General features: G+C 38.7%; 1 protein-coding gene and 2 long non-coding RNA genes across 3 annotated transcripts; 2 read left to right on the top strand and 1 right to left on the bottom strand.

Moving 5' to 3' along the window:
- Positions 1-5,255: 5,255 nt before the first annotated feature.
- LOC131218327 (uncharacterized) lies at positions 5,256-6,369 on the bottom strand. The gene is made up of 2 exons (XR_009157642.1): positions 5,927-6,369; positions 5,256-5,857 (listed from the first exon to the last, which is right to left on the bottom strand). It is a non-coding gene; the product is annotated as an uncharacterized LOC131218327 (long non-coding RNA).
- Positions 6,370-13,508: 7,139 nt separating this feature from the next.
- On the top strand, positions 13,509-14,268 carry LOC131218326 (uncharacterized). The gene is made up of 3 exons (XR_009157641.1): positions 13,509-13,643; positions 13,727-13,903; positions 13,991-14,268. It is a non-coding gene; the product is annotated as an uncharacterized LOC131218326 (long non-coding RNA).
- A 1,517-nt stretch (positions 14,269-15,785) lies between these two features.
- Positions 15,786-20,409, top strand: LOC131218325 (3-hydroxyisobutyryl-CoA hydrolase-like protein 5). The gene is made up of 6 exons (XM_058212969.1): positions 15,786-16,177; positions 17,003-17,086; positions 17,181-17,416; positions 17,596-17,669; positions 17,773-17,856; positions 19,780-20,409. The coding sequence occupies exons 3-6, from the start codon at positions 17,395-17,397 to the stop codon at positions 19,828-19,830; spliced, it is 231 nt and encodes a 76-aa protein (XP_058068952.1). The 5' UTR covers positions 15,786-16,177; positions 17,003-17,086; positions 17,181-17,394; the 3' UTR covers positions 19,831-20,409.
- The last annotated feature ends 1,623 nt before the right edge of the window (positions 20,410-22,032 follow it).

Here is a 22,032-nt window from a genome sequence, read left to right as displayed (position 1 = left end):
AAACATGCCCTTCCATTTTATAGATTTTTAATTTTTAATTTTTAAATACAATGTATGATCCTTGACAGGAGGATTTGCATAAAATCTCTTGGTTGAGGCACATCAGGCATGTAATCTTTGACCTTTCTGCTGTTGAATGTGGACTGTTGCTGCATTTTATTTTCTCATCTTCTATTTACAGGCTCACAGTTAGATAGTTGGATTGTCCAATCAAGGACATTTTGTAGCATGGTCCATCCACTGTGGGCCCATCATATCAATAATCTTGATCGCTAGACCACAAGAACATTAAAAAAAGAACACTTTTACAAGGCAATGGGATGAGGAACTCGAGCTGTGTTCAGGAGGATTTTGATTGAGGAGAAGGCGATCGGATCAAGTAGTAGCAAGGATGCAGCTGCATTGTCGTCTTCTTTGGATGGAGTCTACAAAGTGCGATTTAAGGGAGCTAGGGTTCTCCATTCTTCCTATCTTGGTGGATCCTCCGATTCTTCCGACGATGAAGATCAGGTGAATTCCTTCAATGTCATCTTTCATTTTCAGTTTTGGTGTTGCATTTTGATTGTTTGAGGTTGTGGGATTTTAGATTGGGGTTTATGCTGTTTGATTTATTTTAGTTGGCTTTTTTGCTTTTCAACCCAAATTATCAATTCCTATTTTTGGGATTTACTTTATATTTAGATGTAGGATGGTGAGATCAATCTTGTTGATCTTGTTGATTCGTCTCCCACTTGTTAGATGACCTAATAGAGACATTGTAGGTGTGTTGGGATTTGTGCTGCGGAATCACACAGATTTAGATCTAGGATAGCAATCCAAGAGCGTCAAGCAATCACAAGAGAAACATGAAGATTTAACGTGGAAAACCCTTGCGGGAAAAAACCACGGCACAAAGCGATAGAAATCCACTATGAAAATAGAAATTACAAAGAGAGAGGAATTACCCGATTCGAACAACCTCGAATCTCACCCTTGCTACACCCTTTGATAACCCTAGAACCCTTTTAGAAACCCTTAGAATACCTTTGGGAAGCCTTAGAATTACTTAGAAAGGCCATAGGGACCCATATTTATACTTTAGGAAACTCCACTTACGCACCTCTCTAAAACTGCCTCAAATTTATGCAGTCCACGCAACATCTGCGTAACCTTCGACTGGTAGAGCCTGGGCTTCGATTGGTCGAAGGGCACCTTCGACTGGTTAAGCTAGTCCCTCAACTGGTCGAAGACATTGGGATTTTCAGAAACATTGTCATTGGACTTTGAGTCGAGCGGGCTTCGACTAGTTGAAGGGATCCTCGACTAGTCGAGCCAGCCCCTCGACTGGTCGAGCAGCGCGGTGAAACCAGATTTTAGACATCTGTTTTTACAACAATCTCCACCATGTCTTCAATCTTTAATCGTGTAGCTTCTTGACCTCTTCTCTTATCTCTGCATCACATCATAGCTTCTTGTGCATACTTCGTCCTTCTTCTTCACCATCGCCAAGCCCAGAGAAGTTGCACAGAAGTTGAACTTCTCTGTAGGAACGATCTTGGTGAGTATGTCTGCCGGATCTGAATCCACATGCCCAATCACCTTTACTCCTGTCTTCTTACAAGTAAGACGTAGTCTTTTGTACCATCTCACCGCTACCCAATATTACTTGCCGGGGTATTTGCTCACAACACCGATTGCCTGACCATGACATACACTGCCAACCACATTTGAATAAGGCTCACGAGATATATCTTACTTTTCCTCACCTGTTTTAAGACATGTCCTGAGGAAAACTTGAGGAGAGACGCGTAAGGAACGCTCTCTGGCTTTGCCTGTTCCATCACATACTTGATCAATACCTACCTAAGGTATTCTGCCCCTGAGATAACCAAAGCATACTCTTTCAATCTTAATATCGAGAACCATCTTTGCAGCCCCTCGATCCTTCATCCTGAATGTCCCGCTTAACCGAGTCTTCAATACATTGATTTCAGACATGTCATAATTGGCGATCTACATGTCATCAATATACAATTCCTGACTCACCATGAATAAACAAACCATTGCCCAGACGACAGGTCATACCACGACCTTCTGCAAACTCTTTTTCTCAGCCTCTTTAACTTCGAACCGCTCTAGTTGCTCCATGAAGAACCGCTCTTCCAATTTCCCATGCAGAAGTGCAGTCTCCTCATCCATCCTTCCAGCTCGAGATCGCATTGGCTAACCAACGCCAATCACAAATATAAAAGACACCTGCTATACCGTCGGCGCGAATATCTCTGAGAAGTCGATGCATTCTCTTTGAGCATAACCCTTCGCTACCAACCTTGCTCTGTATCTATGATGTATTCTCCCGAAGATCCACCTGTATCCAACCGCCTTCTGACCCACTGGAAGCTCCACCAGCTCCGATGTGTCAGTCTGGTACAACGAGTCCATCACATCGCCCATAGTCACCTTCCACTTCTTAGCACCAGGCTTACCTAGAGCCATCCGAATAGAAGACGAATCCCCTGCGATATTGGAGTTGTCCATGTACCTTGCCGATTACCTAGGATTATACGGTGTGATTATTCTCACAGGTGGCTGCTCCACCTGCTTTGTATCTCTAACCGCGCGTCAAATCCTTCCTGCCCTACCCGCTCATGTGGCCATGCCTAGCATGCCACACATGTGCAGAGGTGGAATCCACTACAACCACTGCAGCTCCACCTTTTAAAGTGCTCCCTATCAACTTGTAGAGATTACTGACTCGTCGCGCTTTCATGATCACCCGTGCCCCCTTAGATACTTTAAGGACAACATCAATACTTGTGAACCCGCACTCTATAGCCTCGAGTGCGCTGAGAGAAATCAGGTTCTTCTTCATGTCAGGAACATGCCTCACCATAGTTAGGGTACGCTCTGTCCCATCAAACATCTTGACACATACCGTACCAACAGCCACAACATTACAAACATTGTCATTGCCCATAAACACCTGTCCACCATCGCATTCTCTGTAATTAGTGAACCAACTCTAATGAGGAGTCATGTGAAAGGATGCCTCTGTGTCTAGAATCCACTAGCCTCTACGATCATCGTATGGGCGTTTGATCGTAGACATAGACAAAACATCACCATCACATGCACTCGATCCATCTGACGTGGCAACATTGCCCTCCCTGTACGAAGCCTCAAATTCTTCTCTATTAAATTTATGATTTGTACAATCCTTATTCACATGTCCTTCCATCCCATAGTTCCAACACTTTACCTTCCCTTTTGACCTTGCCCTTAGATTTGGATCTAGAACCTGAAGAACCTGTACCTTGTTCTCCCTTGTAAACAGTGCATCAGAAGATATCCCCATTTCGACGTTAAGCTTTCTCATAGCTTTCCCTTGAAGGGCTGATATAACGGTGTCAACACTCAGGGTTTTATTCATGGTGCACATTGTGTCCTTTAATGACTCATACGATGCCGGAAGAGAATTCAACAACATACATGCTTGTTCTTCATCTTTCATTACTTCCTCCATATCCAGCAATTTGCAGACCAATTTTTTAAAGTTGCTGATGTGAGCCTCTAGATCTCTACCCTCTACCATCTTGAAGTTATACCACTGCCGCTTCAAGTATAGGGGATTTTCAGAGGATTTTTTAGCATAAACATCCTCTAACTTCGCCCATAACTTAGCCACAGTTTTCTCCCTCATGACGTTGTAGAGAACCTCATCTGTGAGATATAAACGGATTGAAGATAAGGCCTTCTTATCAAGAGTATTCCAATCATCATCAGTCATAGTAGACTTTCGCTCCTCAATAGCACCATCTTCGCCTTGCTTGATTAAGGAACTGATCATCTTGATCTTCCATAACTCGAAATTATTTTTCCCCGAGTACTTCCTCAATATCATACCTAGTGCTAACCATTATTGCTTATCCCTCAGATTCAGATCTGTTCCCCAACGATTGCTCTGATACCACTTGTTGTGATTCCGCAGAACAAATCCCAACTGTGTGTGAGCGATCCAGGGTTCAATCCCTAGTAGACCTTTCAGGAAAAGAAAAAAGAAGGTTTAGATATAGATATAAGAAGATTTGATTATGTTTATCTTCTATTTTTAGCGTCCTAAATTCTTATAAATAAGAAGGGTTGGGGAATAAGAATGGCTTATTGAAGCATCGTGTCTATGAAGGATTGCTCCCTCAAAGTAGTTGTTTATCGAAAAATGTTCTATTTTTATTTTGAATTCTCATCTCATTGTTTATTTTCCTTTGGAAGATTTGAATTATGGCTATCTTCTAATGCATGTAGTTCTTTGATCCATTTCCCATTGTACTGAAACTCTGTTATGTGATGAGATTGTTATCCAAATAGGAAGATTTTGTAAGATTTTGTCTACTAGAACATTTTAAATTGGATGATTCTGTACATCAATTTTTGGCCTTATTTTTGAACCATACCAGTATTTATTTATTTTTTATTAAGTTATCCATTTGTGGCTCACTAAAAGGGTTAGAAACCTCTAATCTAGAAGATTTTTCATAAGTTCCCCATTCAAAGTATGAACCACAAGATCGACTGTTTGGATGTAGAAACTATGTTCCATTTGTACCTGATGGTCCATCATGTAGGTTCTAATGCATTATGACTTTCTAATTCCTCCCTTTTAAGAGATTGAATTTTAGTGTTTACTAGTGGCCATGTGAGTGTATTTTGGACTTGTAGCATTATCGTTCTGGGTTTTTGTTGACATAAATGTAGACATATTCATTTCTGAATTGCATTGATTAGAAACATGACTCGTTGGAGTATTTAACATGTATTGCAAAAAATCATGTGGATGCTGGATTCCACTTATATCAGCATTGTTTGTTAGTGTTAATTACATGGTTGCTATTTTGTTAGTAATTTGTCCATTATTTGATATTATTATGATTTATTTCCCAATGTTTGTTCTCTTGACATTTTATCTGGCAATCCCAAATGTATCCCTTGACATGCCCAAAGCCCCAAACAATAATTTCACCATCACTCACTTGAGTTCCTGTGAAAATTCTAGGCCCCGCTTGGAAGTTTTCTGAGGACATTGTCCAACCCAACCATAACTGGGTTCTTTAAAATGTGAGGATTGGTTTCTTTGAAAAGGCGCAATTGATTGCATTTTCGTTGGACTTCCAAACAGGCCCTTAGGCATCTATTGTATTGGTTTGACTATTTTATAAAATCTGTTGATGATCATGTCTCACGTATTACACTAGGATGTGTAAACACACGAATTTGGAGAATGTTTTCTATATTTCTTCAACCCAAAGGTGGGTTTAAATAACCACATTACAAGGCTATACAAGGAAGGTTATTTAAGAGCTTCTCTATACATGGTATTTTACACCTAACAACCCATATATACAATATTCTATTCACATCCCCCCTCAAACTGATGTGGGATAATGAACCAACATCAGTTTGCCACGAAGAAACCTATGACGAGAAGATGTCATAGTTTTGGTAAAAAAATCAGCAAGTTGCAACTCTGAAGTCACATGATGAAGAGAAATGATTCCAGCTATGTATTTTTCTCTCACAAAGTGGCAGTCAACTTCAATGTGTTTACTGCGCTCGTGAAATATTGGATTCGAAGCCAACGGAATCGCACTAAGATTGTCAGCATATAATGGAGTCACCATAGACAAAAGGATCCCAAGTTCTGTCAACAATCCCCGGAACCAAGTAATTTCACCACATGCATCTGCCATTACACGGTATTCTGCTTCTGTGCTGGATCTAGATACCGTGGTTTGCTTTTTACACTTCCAGCTAACCAATGATTGTCCTAAGAAAACACAATAACCCGTGGTGGACCGTCATGAAATGAGACATCCTGCCCAATCTGCATCAGAGTAAGCAGATAATTGTAGATCAGGTTGTGATGGAAAGAGAAGCGCTTGGTTGAGGGTACCTCTAAGGTAACGAATAATGCGATGAACTACCGTCATATGCAATGTGCAAGGAGCCTCAACAAACTGGCTAACAACATGAACTGCATATGAGAAATCGGGACGAGACATAGTGAGATAGACTAGTCTTCCCACTAGCTGCCTATAAAATGTAACATCAAAGAGAAGGTCGCCATCATCTTTCCCATACTTGACATTCAATTCCAGAGGAGTCTCATGGGTCTTGTTATCTGTAAGGTTTGCAAGCTTGATCAAATCACAGGTATACTTCTGTTGACTCAAGAGATAACCTTGAGTATTACGAGAAATTTCAAGACCCAAAAAATATGTTAACTGTCCCATATCCTTCATATCAAATGAGGAGTGAAGTAATAATTTGAGATCAGCAATTCCTTGACCATCACTTCCTATGATGAGAATATCATCAACATAGACCAATAAAGCAACTAGACCTGAATCAATCTTGAGAATAAACAATGAAGAATCATATTAGCTTTGAGAAAAGCTCGCCGTGGGTAACACCGCAGGGAATTTTTCAAATCATGCTCTTGGTGCTTGTATGAGTCCATATAAAGCTTTAGATGGCTTGCAAACTAAGCTTGGATCCTTGAATTTGTAACCGAGAGGTTGCTTCTAGTAAACTTCTTCTTTGAGCTGTCCATGGAGAAAAGCATTCTTGACATCGAGTTGACAGAGTTACCAACCTTTAGAAGCACTTATAGTGATTAAGGAACAGACCGTTTTCATTTTTCCTACTAGAGCGAACGTCCGATCATAATGAACTCCATATTCTTATTTATAGCCCTGGGCCACGAGCCGAGCTTTGTATCGATTTAAGCTCCCATCAGATTTTAATTTCACAGTATATACCCGTTTGCTTCCTATCACTTGCTTCCCCTCAGGTAATGGAACCAGCATCCAAGTAGCATTTTCCTCGAGTGCCTGAATCTCATCCTCCATGGCCTTGATCCAACACGGTTGTGTAGATACCTGAGAATAAGAAGCAGGGACAACCAAAGAATCTAATCCAGAAAACAAGGCATGATGAGAGGCAAAAAGATTTAATCGACGGGGAGGAACAGACGACCGACTGGAACGTCGTAATTGAACCTCAGTGGAAGATGGGATAGTTACCTGCGCAATAGGAGAAGAAGACAACTGATTGGAAGCAGGAGCAGCTGAGGGAGAGGACCTAAGAGAGATAGGCTTCACACGGCGTTGGTAGACCTGCAAAGGAAGAGTCGGAGAAGGAAGCATAGAATGATTGTCTTCAAAAGAAGACATATGAGAAATGGAAGATAGAACAATGGTAACTGAAGGAGATGCATGGACAACTCTATAATAAAGTAAATTTTCAAAGAATGTGACATGGCGAGACACACGAACACGATGAGAAGATGAATCATAACAACGATACCCTTTCTGGTGCTCCCCATATCCAAGAAATACACATTTAGCTGCCCTGGGACTGAGTTTATCCCATTTTCGCTCTGGAAGATGAACAAAAGCAATGCATCCAAACACTCGTAACCGACTATAATCGGGATCTTTATCATGAAGGAAGAACGTGGGAGTTTTCCGGTTGGCCAAAACACTAGAAGGTAATCGATTGATCAGATACACAGCTGTTGATTTTGCTTCAGCCCAAAGAAATTTTGGAATACTGGCATACTCCATCATGGTGGTTGCTACCTCAGAAATGTGCCGATCCTTTCGTTCCGCTACTCCATTTTGCTCCGGTGTGTGAGGACACGTTCGCTGATATATAGTTCCATTTGAACTTAGAAAAGTCTCAAACTCGGAGGACATATATTCTCCCCCAGAGTCAGACCGTAGAACTTTAATTTTCTTTGCAAATTGAGTTTCCACATATGATGAAAATTGTCTGTAACATGAAAATGCTTCAGACTTGTGCTTCATGAAATAAATCCAAGTGTATCTAGAAAAGTCATCCACAAAGATGATGTAATACAACGAACCACTAGGAGCCATGATGGGAGATGGACCCCAAACATCAGTATGAACGAGATCAAACAGATTTTGAGTACAAGTGTTACTTAATACAAAGGGCAATGCAGTAGATTTACACACTTTACAACTAACACAGTTCATATCAATGGAAATAGGACTAATATTGATTTCTTTATTCAAAAGACCAGATCGAAATAAGAAAAGCATGTTTTTAGAATTTGGATGCCCTAAACGACTATTCCAAAGTTTTCAGCATTTATTAACAACAGAAATATCATTAGAAGATGGAAGAAAAAAACAATGCGATGAGACAACTCCAGGATCGAACGCCAAAGTAAATAACCGTCTTATCTTATGGCCCTTCCCAATCAGCTTCCCTGTTTCCAAATCCTGTATGAAACCAGACCAATAAAACAAAACCAAACAGTTATTCTCTATTAGTTGAGCAACCGAAATCAAGTTGGCAGATAATTTAGGAACATAAAACACTTTGCGAAGGAAGAAATTGCGAGATGAGGAAGGTGAGACTTTCAAGGACCCGATATGAGAAATAGGTAAATGGTTCCCATCCGCAGTGTAGATGGGACCCACACCACTATACGGAACGCAATCAGTTAGACAAGAAAGATCCCCCAGTCATATGATTAGATGCCCGTGAGTCAATATACTAAAGATTTCTAGGATCAATATTACCTATCGAACCTGAAGAACCCATCGCTTGAAGGATTTGTTGAATTTGTTCTGGGGAAAGGAGATTAGGCTGCACCGATGGGGCCACAGATGAATCTGAGTCAGGCTTCGTAGGAGAGGAAGTCAGAAATGCACGTCCACGTCGCTAGTGAGGTAGAGGAGGGCGAGTCGGGTAATTGGCTATCTCATGTCCTTCTTATTTGCAATACCGACAAAACAGAGTACCTGGTCCGGAGGTTTCATAGTTGCTTTCTTGTTGGGATAACGAGCAGCCACATGACCAAAACCATTACACTCAAAACATTTAACTTTCGACATGTCTCGTGACTTTCCTGAAAAATTGCGGGTAATGAAGGCAGCATCAGGAACAACCTCTCTCATGGAAGCAAGGGTTTTTAAACGTGTTTCTTCTGCCATCAAATCAGATAGCGCTGCTTCAAGAGATGGAAGTTGAGGCCGGTTCATCATGGCAGCTCGGGTTGGTTCAAACTCCGGACGAAGTTTATACAGAAATTGTATCAATTTACTTGTGTCACGAAGTATCTTTATTGTCTCGACCGCCGCAGCTGGAATAACTGGATCTATAAGTTGAATCTCATGCCAAAGAGAGGTAAGTTTAGAATAGAAATCTTGTATACTCAGAGCTCCTTGTTCTAATTTTGACAGCTCATACTCTACTTGATAGCGATGGGCATGATTCGATTGTTGATAAAACATTTTTAAGTAAGCCCATATTTCAGATGCAGTCTCGAATGACGTGAGGTTAATTGTAATGTTGCTCCCAACACTGTTAAGGATCCATGTGACTACCTTTGAATTATTTGTGGTCCAAGATAGGAGTTCTCTTTCATCCTTTGGTTTGCCTATCGAACCATCCACATAGCCATAGAGGCTCTTTCCTGCTAAAAAATGTTTGAATTGAAACTACCACAGGGAAAATTTTTTCCCATCCAACTTAACATGGATAGTTTCGATCTTATCGGAGGAATTCATGGATGCCATAAGGAAGAAAAACCACGAAGAAGAAATGTACCACGGATTTCTGGGTGAGCAGGACCGGATCTGACGAGCAGGACGAAATCGTTGATGGAGAGCAGGACCAAATCTGATGCCGATGTGGAGGTTTTTGTGGTCGTGCAACAGGTATGGGCCATCGGATCTAGAGATGGTAGAGACTGGCCGCAACTACAGCGGGATCTGGAGATGGTTTTTGACAACAAGCACGTAGATGGAGCACGATGGAGATGATGGCAGGTTGCAGAGAAGATGACAGAGCCACCGGAATCAAAGGAGGAGCGCCGGTTCAGAAACCTAGCTCTGATACCATGTAAACACAAGAATTTGGAGAATGTTTTCTATATTTCTTCAACCCAAAGGTGGGTTTAAATAACTACATTACAAGGCTATACAAGGACGGTTATTTAAGAGCTTCTCTATACATGGTATTTTACACCTAAAAACCCATATATACAATATTCTATTCACAGGATGATCATGTGCAGTGGGTTTGAAGATGTGAATTCCCCATGTGATTATGTTTTACGGTATTGGGCTTTCTCTTGGATTTATGTCACAAGTGGTTTTTGGTGATTGTGCTTGTTGGTCTTTATGTTTCTTGTTCTTTTCATTTTATTGTTGCATTGTATTAATACACTGTCCGATTCTGCAGTACACTTCAATTAATCCACTGGGCGATAGAGTACTTCTTAAAATCAAAACCGTTGAGGAGAAAACTACTGGTGGTATTTTGCTTCCGACAACTGCCCAGACCAAGCCCCAAGGAGGTGAGGTCGTTGCTGTTGGAGAGAGTAAGACCATTGGCAATAACAAATTCTTTTATTTTGTTAGGTGATGCATATCACATAACATAGCTAAATTTTGTTGGGGCTTAGGTTGTTGCTTTGGGTAAGTGCTCATTTTTTCATATTTATCCCCTTTGATATCTGTCCTAGTACTAGGGATATGATTTGATTCAATCATGTACAGCTGCCATGGCTCACAAATTCTCATTTCCACATTTTTTTTTTATAGGTTGCTTAGGTTATGAAATCTGGAGATACTGATTTGGATGTCCATATTGCCATCAGTCCCTCAAGTGAAATAGTGATGCATCCCTATTATTCGAAGTAGATAAGAGGGCAGCGTGACTTGCCTTTGAAACTTAACCAGTGGTGCAATGTTGTTCGGTTGGAATTCAGCCTTTGAAACTTGCCTCATTTTGTCACATTATTCAAATTGAATGCATTTTCTTTGACCTGTTTATCTAGTTTCAGTTTATAGGTCACCGATCAAATGGTTAAGATTGTTTTCATCAGTGATATCCATTTTAACCTTTTGTGCATCTCTCTGTGAAAAGCTTTCAGTCCATTTCTGCCCCCATCTATCCATAAGACACCAGTCACCTGGCACTTGATCTTGCATATCCTCAAGATACTGGCATGACAACAACTCTCCTAAGATCTAGAATATCACAATGCACTTCAATTGCTAAAGAAACAAATATTCATAGCCTTTTTCGCACTTAAAACAATGGGTTTCCTTTAAATTTTCTCCAAGCTGACTACCTAAGGGAATTCTGTAAGCTAATTAACCATGGTGAACTCAAGATGAATCTTAGGCTTTCCATTTTCCTTTGTTTTGTATTTGACCTTCCTTTTCTGGTAATGAATCTATAGTTGCTACCTCAAAATTAATAATAATAATAATAAAACTCAAGATGAATCTTACACCATTTTTAAGAAGTGAAAAGAGGCCAAAGGTGGCAATTTGATTTTCATCAACAAACCAAACTCATCCTTTATGTTCTTATACTCAATCAAACAGACCAAGAAAACTAAACCAGCAGGTTATCAGCCCTCCGCTTTTCCACCATGAAAACCACTTTGTTTGGTTACTATCATGCCACTGATTTCTTCATAAAATCCCGTAAGTTGACATTGGTGTGAACGCCATGCTATACACTATTCATTCGCTATTTAAAACATTGGTGCTAATACAAAAGTCCAGTTGTAAATTTTACACCCATGTTTCTGATTGCTGTATTCTTGAATTGTTTTCAAGCATATTTGTTTCTTTACCTGTTCTTTTACCATTTGTGCATCCTTAAGCTAAGTGCTTAGGTTTTGGTTCTTTCTATCACCTTGCTCTTCCCTAGGTAGAGGGATTTTTGAGATCCATGCAAAAGCAGATCCAATCTGCTGGAAGATGTGGATTGTTTTCTAAATGATCTGTCGGCCCTCAAGTTCGAGAGAAGTTTACTTCGGAGGACATGCGGTGTTTCCAAAGGGTGCTTGCTCCATTTGATTTCACTGCAGTCATTGATTTGAGAATACCTGGATAAAGGTGGTTTACATTGCCATAGGGCTTTTAGATTTTTGAACTTTCAATGGATAGAAGGGTTTTGTTCTTAAAGTTCCTTATAGTCATGTTCATGACTATTGTTGTATTCGGTGCATAGATTATGTGAAATATATGCTAAAATCCCAACCTGATCTGACCCACTGAACTGTAAATAGGTTGCGCTCAAATGACCTGACCCGCCACACCAAAGACCTTTGTATATCCATTGATTCTTTCACTTTTTAGAGAAGACAAACGAGCCCTCCTTTCTATTTTATTTTATTATATATATGAAATTCAAAAGATTCTTTTGATTGCTTGCTTGATTGATGTGGAGAAAGTTGGCTAGAATGTGCTTTATTTACAAATGATTCCTATTCACATGTCAATGTTTCATTGAATAGATAGCTGGAATGCATCACTGGAAACATGGTAGGAAAGGGGCTGGAGTTTTCTGGCCCAAGCAAACTCTGGATGAAGTTCAGCTCAATAGAATCGCTTAACAGCTGTTCAAGTTTGTTGAAAAGTCAGTTTCTGATGATAGTTTCAAGGTCAGTTTTATCTGGAATTGGGTTGGTCTGAAAGTTTTGGTCTATAAATTAAATTAAACAGAATATGGCAGCTTTTCTTTGGGGCACCTTCACCATTGGCATGTGGAGCCCTCTTCTATTGAAGATATGGAAAGGGGAATGTTTTTTGTTGAATGGACTGTTGATTTGCGTTGTCTGTTTCATGGCTTCCATAAACCATCTACTTGCTAATAGTTGGATGCCACGTGCAATTTGACCATAGCTTATTCCTGTTTTGCATTCTACCAAATACTAGTTATTGCAATTCAAGATTTTAATTTCCAATGATTTTCTTTATCTTCTATGTGCTTTCCTGAGCTTTTTTAACCATTGCTTGGCACAATCATTTTATATGCTAGGCTAGGACAAGCCCCATAACCATCTGGTGATCCAGATAATCCATGGGGTCTTTCTCTTGTTGGATGGGCCACACCCAGAAAATTGCACGGATTGAACAATAATACCCATATGATTTCTGGACTTTCACCTGTTGATGCTTGCAAATATTGTTTTCTATCATCTACTCTTAGGTCACGTAATCTGATGTTTAAGATTGCCCTGCAGTGAAATTTTAATATCGTGGCCCATTCATGGCGGAGTACGCCATCTGAGCAGATTCAATTACTCACTATTGTGCAATGTGTTAAACTTGGGTTCAGCCCATGATAAAAAGCACATGTTAATTGGTTTTTCCTCCTTTCTACCTGTATCTGTCTGTTTCATGTAGTTAGTTATTGGTTTGGTATTTTAAGGTATTTCGTTGTGTTTGTTCTTACAGCTCCCGACCAATCAGTCACGCTGCCTGATTTTCTTTTATCATGGCCTGGTCAAATTGTCTAGGACTTGCACTTGCATGGTATTAAAATGATCAGAATTTTGATTTCTGCAATAAAATCTAGTGGTATTGTGTTCCTTCCTTACCAAACACACATTGCAGACCCAAAGCAAACCAACACAATTTTCAGTTTCTACCTTTTTTCCCCTTATCATATAATTCTGAGTGCAATGCTTTGTTATTTGCTTTGTAGGCGATGAAGCGGCCAATAGTAATGATTCATCTTGGAGTATGTATTGTTCTACTGTTCTGAGAGTTAAAACGATACACATCAGCTCACCAATTCTAGCTGCCAAGAGTCCATTTTTCTACAAGGTAAGATCAGAATTTTATTTATGTCATCATTCCATCGTCCCTCTCCCAAACAACTCACTTTATTCCCTGCTACTCTTTTGAAGCTTTTCTCAAATGGCATGCAAGAAACAGAGCAGCGACATGTTATTCTATAAATTAGTGCCTCAGGTAACACATCTCGCTGTCGACCATCGACCCAAGTCACTAGTCATGCCCAAAAATATTTCCTAAGACAGATTAGCCTCAACAAGAAGAAGCGTCGATCCAGCCTCTTCGACATGGTAATAGTCATATTAATTCAATTTCCAGTTTCCCATCATCTACGAAGTGTCGATTAATTTCTTTTATTTTTAAAATCTCTTTGGCAGGTTGGTAACAACAACACTTCAGTTCCAATTATTGATTCCAAGCCCAAAGATCCTCTCTCAACTGAATTTCCTGTTCCAACTGTCTTCTTATAGAACATGCTGCGAAGTTCATGAAAATATCCCTCAGGTCGATCTTAATTCATTCGAACAAGAAACCAAATTGGGAAACCAACAAACCAAGCATCTTCAATTGCCAGCCAATCTTTATCAAATGCCCGTTTGGCCATCCTACGGATCACCTGGTTCATATCCTGATTTTGTTTTCCAACCATCTTCTGTCCTAACAATGTGGTAGAGCGTGGATGGATGGGTGGCATCTCTATTATGTTGGGATAATTAGGGGATATTCTCGGACTCAATTTTTAGGATGTCTGTTGTTTTTGCTGCCATTGTCATGTATGATGCTCAGGTATATATATGATTTTTACTATATCTCCAGGGGCAACTTTTGATGGTTTTTCAAGTAATATGATTGCTTCATTATTATGATTTGAAATTTTTTGTGAGTCCTTATAAATCCCGATGATCTTGTTATGCATCCACTGTGGTACCATCTGTTAAACAGTCTAGATAATGGGTTATTGTGTTCTGTGTTGAATTGAAGTGCAGTGCACCAGTTAGAATGACACTACACCAAAATCGATGATTAGAAATGGCTCTGTTTTTGGTTTAGAAACGGTTTTAGGCCGTACGTAATAAAGGTTAAAAAGGTAATTAAAATAAAAGCCTGATTTGATTTTTAAAAGAGCGCTCTCTCTCTCTCTCTCTCTCTCTCTCTCTCTCTCTCTCACTATTTTCCAGCACTTTATATCCTTTTTTCCTTTTCCAAACCCTATGCAGGGATTTTCGCAATATTTGTGATCGAGGGAAGTTTTTTCTCCAGCTGTCTGATTAGGTTCTCATTGTGATTCTCTTTTTCACAGATCGAAATGGTAGATCAGTGTTGTCGTTTGACGAAAGGGGGGTTTTAAAACCCTAGCATTGAAGGAAGTGTGGAAGCAATGTGTGTTGCTCTCGACGGAGCAGGGGTGGAAGTCATAACTGGGAGCAGCTGTAGAAGATGGGGGCCAGAGGTCTGGATCTATGGTTTGAGCAAGCCACATTAGAGGATGACGGATTCAATGGCTACGTGATGCGCACGGGTCGCCGATTTCAGAGGATTGCTGGATTTAATGGAGGCACGAAGACAGACGCCAGTGAAGAAGGCCCTGCGATTTCACGATCTGTGACAGTGGTGGGCTGATGATTGGAGCAGAGTTCTGCTCTTTTTGTTGTAGGTGCTGCTGGAGGTCCCTTCATTTTTGGTGCGTCCCTTCATCCTGGTAAGGCTCACCAGATAAATGGTTTGGATGACGTATACACAATGTGATTAACTCCAAATTTCATCTGGAACTTTCTACGGTAAGAGTCTCTCTCTAATGTCTCTCATGGTTCATTTTGATGGGCCCATCTGAGTTGTAAATCAATCTGGATTTTGGCATGTAGAAATAACATTTCAAGGCATATTTAATAGACGGGTAGATGGAACTCAAACATTTCAGTGGGCCCGACATAGCTCGAGAGAATTGTAACTAACCACAAGTTCCAGGCATGTGAGCATTCCGTAAAGATAGGCAGGAACCTCACCAACCACCTTCTTTCTTCGGTTGATATATAGACCCACCCCTATTGTTCTACCAACCAACGTTCATTTCCTTTACTGATTTCAATCTCTACACAAAACCCTTCACTGTTGTCATGAGTTTTCATCTGCTTCTCATCTCTTTCATTTCTTGCATGGATTCACTTCTCATTTATTCATACTCACCTCAATTTCCCATTTTAATTCAATATTTTTATTTTTATTTTTGCAATTTCTTTTGTTGGGTGTTCTTCCTCTTGAGCTTAAATTCATTCATCTTTTTTTTTTTTTTTGGGTGCTTGCACTTTTTTATTTGGTGGGGGAGGGGGTTCTTGGGCACTCAGTACTTTGAAATTTAAATTGGTTTTTCTGAATTTTTTTTTTTTTTTTTGGGTACTTGAGAAATTCCATATTAATTTTGGATCTGCATTTTGTTTGACCATTTGTTTTTTATATATGGTTTTTCCTACTTTTATGTCTCTAATGATTTTTGGATTTTGCAGGTTTGTCTTTTCTACAAGCTAAAGTGTATTTAAATGGCACAAGAACCCATAAATCCAGATGAGGTACTTAAAAAAAAATAAATAATTCCAGATGTTCTCTTCCTCTACTTTCTGTTAGACATATATGAGATTCCCATATGACAGCAACCGTGTCTGAGATCCTAGCTTTCCATCAGGTGGGCCACGCCCATTATATCTTCTGGCTCAAAAATCTGTTTCAATCTTTAGGTGGGCCACATTGTATAAAACAAAAGGGATGTTGAAATTTTCTAGCCATTCATTTGTTTTCAACCCTGCCCCAAAGGACGAGTGAAATGGCCTGAATTTTATCATAAAAGATCGTTTAATTGATTCCTGTAATTTCTATGTTTAGTTGATGGGAGGAGATCCAGTCCACCTAATTGGACAAAAATTTTGCCCACCTACTCTCTATCTTCGACACGTGGCATATGTGTATGGTGAAACTTAGCACTTTCATTCACCGGGGACAACCATGAACTAGTTATAGACCAAAAATCGAAGTTATTGGACAATCCTAACCATTTAAAATTTGGAGCAAAAAATCACTAAAATCCAGTTAATAATTTTTATTTTTATTTCCACCATTACACAGTTAGTATTGTCTGATCTCTATGTTTTCTGTTCTTTGATACTTTTATGGGTCCTATTGATTGAAGAGACATTCAGATCATTTCATACATGTGGCACATGTAAATAAACTTAGGAGGATGAAATATTCATCTTCTTTGGTGGACCTTATCCCTCTCTTAGTAGATAAGAGTTGATAGATGTCTGATGGCCCCAAATAGATGGGACAAGGCTATGAGAATGATTAGGTATATAGTTCTTGGATTGCTAAATGTCTCTGGGATTGTGTCCTTGTCTTAGGTTGTTTTGGCAGAAGAAGTAAACCATGCAAGGTCGATCACCTTAAACCGGCCTCGCCAATTGAATGTCATTTCATCCAAAGTGGTATGTTCAAATAAAATTCAGTTGTATTTTCTGTAATATTAGAATTGATTCAGGAGCCTATGAAGTGATTATGGAGTGGTCTGGTTCATTGCAGGTTGTTTTGCTAGCTGAATTCCTTGAAAAATGGGAGAAGGATGATGATGCAGAGCTTGTGATAATTAAGGCTAGTGAAACTTCCTCCTATTTTTGGGTGGTTCTTGATTTTTTGGAAAATAAATTGTTTCAGTTTCCTTAATTATGTTGTTCCTTTTGCTTATTATTTCCCCTAGGGAGCTGGACGTGCTTTCTCTGCTGGTGGGGATCTAAAGATGTTCTATGATGGGAGGTCAGGTAGAGGGAAACAATTCTGCAGAAGTTGAATTTTATCATTTAGATCATTTAGCTCATATCAACACTCGAAGTTTTGTGATGATTATCCAAATGCTATCTGGGTGTAGATTCACTAGGTCAATCCCATTGCTGATTGTCGCATGTTTAAAGATTTCTTAAAAATGGGTACCTTTTGGCAGATGATTCCTGTCTCGAAGTTGTGTATAGAATGTATTGGCTATGTTATCACATTCACACATATCGGAAAACCCAGGTACCATTTTGAAACCTATCCTTAAATCAAGGGCTACTATTTGTGAAAATGAATGACATTGTGTTTTTACATCTATACTAATCAGCTGTTGATATGTTGGCAGGTAGCGCTTGTTCATGGACTTGTCATGGGTGGAGGTGCATCACTGACTGCTCCATTAAAATTCTCGGCTGTCACTGAGAAGACTGTGAGTATCCCTGACATGTCCTATGTATATATTCTTTTTTTTTTCCCCCTTTTTTCCTAGTTTTCGCTTCTACTTGAAAGTTCAAATGCTTGAACTAGGGTATGAGAAATCATTCCAGTGGAGATCTAATCCTATGGATGTCATATTTAAATCTATGGATGCACATTTTATAGGTGATATATTCTCAAGATTTTCTTTGGTTTAGGTTTTTGCTGTTCCTGAAGTAAACCATGCAATGTCAATCATGATCAAATTGTTTTTTATTTTCCCCTTTTTCATTACTAACAATTTGTGTTCTCCTCCCTGTTGAAGGACTGTTTGGTAGATGCCTGAATGTGGACTTTGTGTATTTCAGCTCATCTGCCTAACAAATTATCTGATAGTTGAACATTATTGCTAAAGGATTTGATCGAGTTTTGAAAAAACATTTGGAGTCAAACCCAACTTGATAAGAGTTGGTCAAGTTAAAGTCTTTCTTTCTTCTTCTTCTTCTTCTTCTTTTTTTTTTTTTTTTTTTTTTGTAGATGATGAGCTTTTATTAGTTGAAAAAAGGTTAATAAAATCCTTGATGAAGACTTCCGTTCCATTTATGCCATATGGGGCAAAGATTGTGATTCAATCCTTTTTGTTCTTGTTTTGTAGCTTAACAAGGAGGGATTATTGCTTTTGCCTCTCCAAGGGTCTACCTTCTGATCTTCAGAAGTTTAGATGCAAGCTAATTGCTAGCTTTGTTCTTACTGATCTTTTGATTCTAGGGGGTTATATTGACTTAGATTGGCCCAATTAAATCTTGGGTTAAGGGGTAACTTTTTTTTTTCCATAAAACATGAAAAAAGCTGATTGAATATTCTAAAATTGTGATATAATGCCTGAAACCTTAATTGAGTTGTGGATTATTTCACAAAAACTTGAAAATTCATATTGTGGTTTAAGCCTTTAACCCCTCATGGGAAGCTCAGATCTTGCACAATCTGCCATTTTCACATGCGTGCTTGCTTGTGAATGGGTAGTGCTCCAGATGTGTATGGGCTTGGCAAACCTCCCAATTGAAGACAAACATTTAGCACCCAACCCAATTGACCATGTCAATATATTAGTTTGTCTACTTTTTTGGTGCACAGCATGGCATGTTTTGATTTCATATTTGAAATTTTGCAGGTAGCATTTCATTCATTGCGGTTCTCTACCCCCATCATAGAGCTTGGGAACAAGCTTGCAAAGAGGATTGTTGGATGTCACAAAATCTGGTCAATCTTACACCTCTGGATAATCCATAAATCTGCCCCAAATCTATCCATTTTGGGAGTTGGGACAACAAGATTTGCCTTAAAACTGTACATGTTGGAAAATTCCAGTGAGACGCAAATCTGTACACTTTCGGACCTTTGATTGAGCACAGAACTGTCCATGTTGTCTCAAAAGGTGTGCACTCTTGTGCTTTTGAAATTTTGGATTAAAAAATTAAGCATCTGCTTATTGTTGAATTTGTAATTTGTTTGTTATTGTCCAATTATGTTGGCACTTCAGGTCTTTAAAAGTTTATATCGGAATTCATATAGAAGAACATGATCTCAAGTAAATTTTTTTTCTTTGATTTTAGAGATTCAATCTTGAAATAATTAAAGTAATCAGTTAGATTTCCATAGTAGTTTTTAATTGCTTCAGATTGGCTCATTTGGTGTCTGAGAACAAAAAATGGACATCAACAGCATGTTCGGATATCCAAAAACAGAAGTATTCCAGCCAATGAGGCTTAGATCCCCACACCACCAGAATTTTAAACTATTGAATTCAATATACATTGATTCCTATGTCAAACAAGTTTCTACTCCCTTTCCTATTTGCTTTGAATTGTGTTGGAACCATTGGATTCTTTTGATACATCTATTTAACCTTATTTCCATTTGTTCTATTTGATTGCAGGAGATGGTATCCAAGCCTGAAATTGGACAATCACAAAGGTTTTATGCATGAAACAAAGTTAATTTTTACCTTCCTATGTTGCTTTACTATTGATTCCATGTAGCTTTTTTCTTTCTTCTTTATATAGTTTCTATGATGATTTGTATTTTTTTTAAAAGGTTTCTGGGATATCAAGCTGATATATATGGATGGACCAGCCTGATTTTTTGAGGTTCTATATTTTTCATTCTTTCTTCTTTCTTTCTTTCTTTCTTTCTTTTTTTTTCTCTTGATTTTAGTCCTAAACATATGCATTTCTAAATCCTGATTCTACACATCTCAGTTTGCTGGATTGAATAGTTCATCATTTCTTTGTAGGACTAATTTAGGAGTCGTTAGACCCCCTACCAAATCTTAGCAATCAATACAATTCATCTGGTGGCCACAATGGTAGATGGCCCACTGTGAGAAAATCATGCCAATTACTTGATCTTGCTCATCCAACCATGGTACTTCTGCTTAAAGAATGTGAACTGTATATCTTTTAAGGCATTAGCTGCTGGTTTACAATCCAGTGTAGAGCCTACAGACTTTCCAATGACTGGGATAATTTCACCATTATCCATCCATGGAAGGGGTCTGAGACAAAAAGATGTTTGGAATGGAACCCAACAAAAAGATGTTTCGAATCTGTTGTGTAGAACTTTCTTACAGACATCTGGTCTGTGATTTGTCATATTACATGATTTAGGGTGTGTTTGGATTCACTATTATAAATCTCATAAAGTGAAAATAGCTGAATCCTAATTTCCTTAAAGAGTTCATATTAGGTTCTCGGCTCCAAATTACAATTTACTTTCAAGCTGAACTTAAAAAATAAAGGTGACTGCCATTTTGAGGGTTACTTCCACACTACATGCTAGAATACATCCAAACTCAATCTTAAGACTGAATTTTGAATAAACTGAATGCTTGCAATTTAATTCACTTGTGCATCCTAACGTGATCTTAGAAAATCTTATCTTGTCACCTCTATGGGCGGTTTTCTTTTTTTCTTTTTTTTTTTTTTGGGGGGGGGGGGTTTACTATCATTGTTGCTTAGTTTACATAAAATGGATCTCTGTTTTTAATTTTGGTGTATGTAAAGAATCACTGAATATCTCTCCACGCCGTCACCATTGATGTAGAAGTAATTTCAAGCTGGAAGATATGTTAAAGTCACTGAAAATTGTGAAACAAGAACCAACAAGATGAACATGGAAGTTGAATTTTGTATCACTAAGCTCATTCTAATGCATTTTTGTCGGTGTGGGACATTTAAATTTACAACAGCCTTTGAACATTGTCAAGAGTGACGAGGTTCTCTTGTTTTCCATTGTTGACCACTGTAAGGGTGCAAGCCTCATGCTTGGGCATTGGGTTTGGATGGATAGGCCGTTTTGTTAGAAATATGGATATGAATGTAGGCATGTTTGTGCTATAATCTGAGTCATGCATGATGCTAGAGGATAAAAGGCAGGACACCAAGAGGGGACCTTTTTATTTCTATCAACATGCTACAAACCAGGTTGGATTTGTGTCATGACCCACTTGGATTTGGGCGCTTTCCATATCGGTTATGGGTTCACTCTCATCACCAACCACGCCTTACTGAAATTTAGTTCATCATTTACACTTATTGAGTTGGTTTCTTTTACTCATGCTGATCCAGACAACTAAATGCTACATATTCCTTGCACACATCCCGTATTATGAACCATATCTTGATACGGACTTTGATCTATCACGTTTAAACCATGTCCAGATTAGCTTACCTGCCATCAACTTAAAAACAATCAATGGTTCAAATTCAACAAGAAAATATTCAATAATTTTTTTTTATTTGTTATATCCCAATTTTAAGACAACTTTGGACGTTCTTTATGTTATGAAGTAAAAACATTCTAATTTTCTTGGTAGTGATTCTAAAAGTGATTTCTCAAAACCATTAGGCGTGAATATGTGATTCTCACCATGATTAGTGAGAAAATAGTCAATTGCTCTTATTATTTTTTCTATTTGCTGCAAATTATTTTATTTTTTATTTTTTATTTTTTTGTTTTCACGATCCTAAATTCTTTCTTAAACAGTGTGGGTGATGCAGGACATGAAATTAAACATGATGTGTGAGATTTCAGGCTTAAAATCACCTTAGTTCAGAAACAATTACCCAAATTCCATATCCCACATAAAAAGTCCAAACATTCAAGTAAAGGGGAATCTATGTGGGTCCAG

The sequence above is a fragment of the Magnolia sinica genome, chromosome 11 (genome assembly GCF_029962835.1).
Source record: "Magnolia sinica isolate HGM2019 chromosome 11, MsV1, whole genome shotgun sequence".
Classification (NCBI taxonomy): domain Eukaryota; kingdom Viridiplantae; phylum Streptophyta; class Magnoliopsida; order Magnoliales; family Magnoliaceae; genus Magnolia; species Magnolia sinica.
The sequence above is the reverse complement of the archived record's forward strand: the minus strand, read 5'-3'. Positions and strand labels throughout refer to the sequence as shown.

Bases quoted from the DNA above. Each gene is read 5' to 3' on its own strand.
- LOC131218325 (XM_058212969.1), top strand. From the start codon at position 17,395: ATGTTCTATGATGGGAGGTCAG. The intron at 17,417-17,595 runs GTAGAGGGAAAC...ACCTTTTGGCAG, and splicing joins GTTCTATGATGGGAGGTCAG to ATGATTCCTGTCTCGAAGTT. The intron at 17,857-19,779 runs GTGAGTATCCCT...ATTTGATTGCAG, and splicing joins CGGCTGTCACTGAGAAGACT to GAGATGGTATCCAAGCCTGA.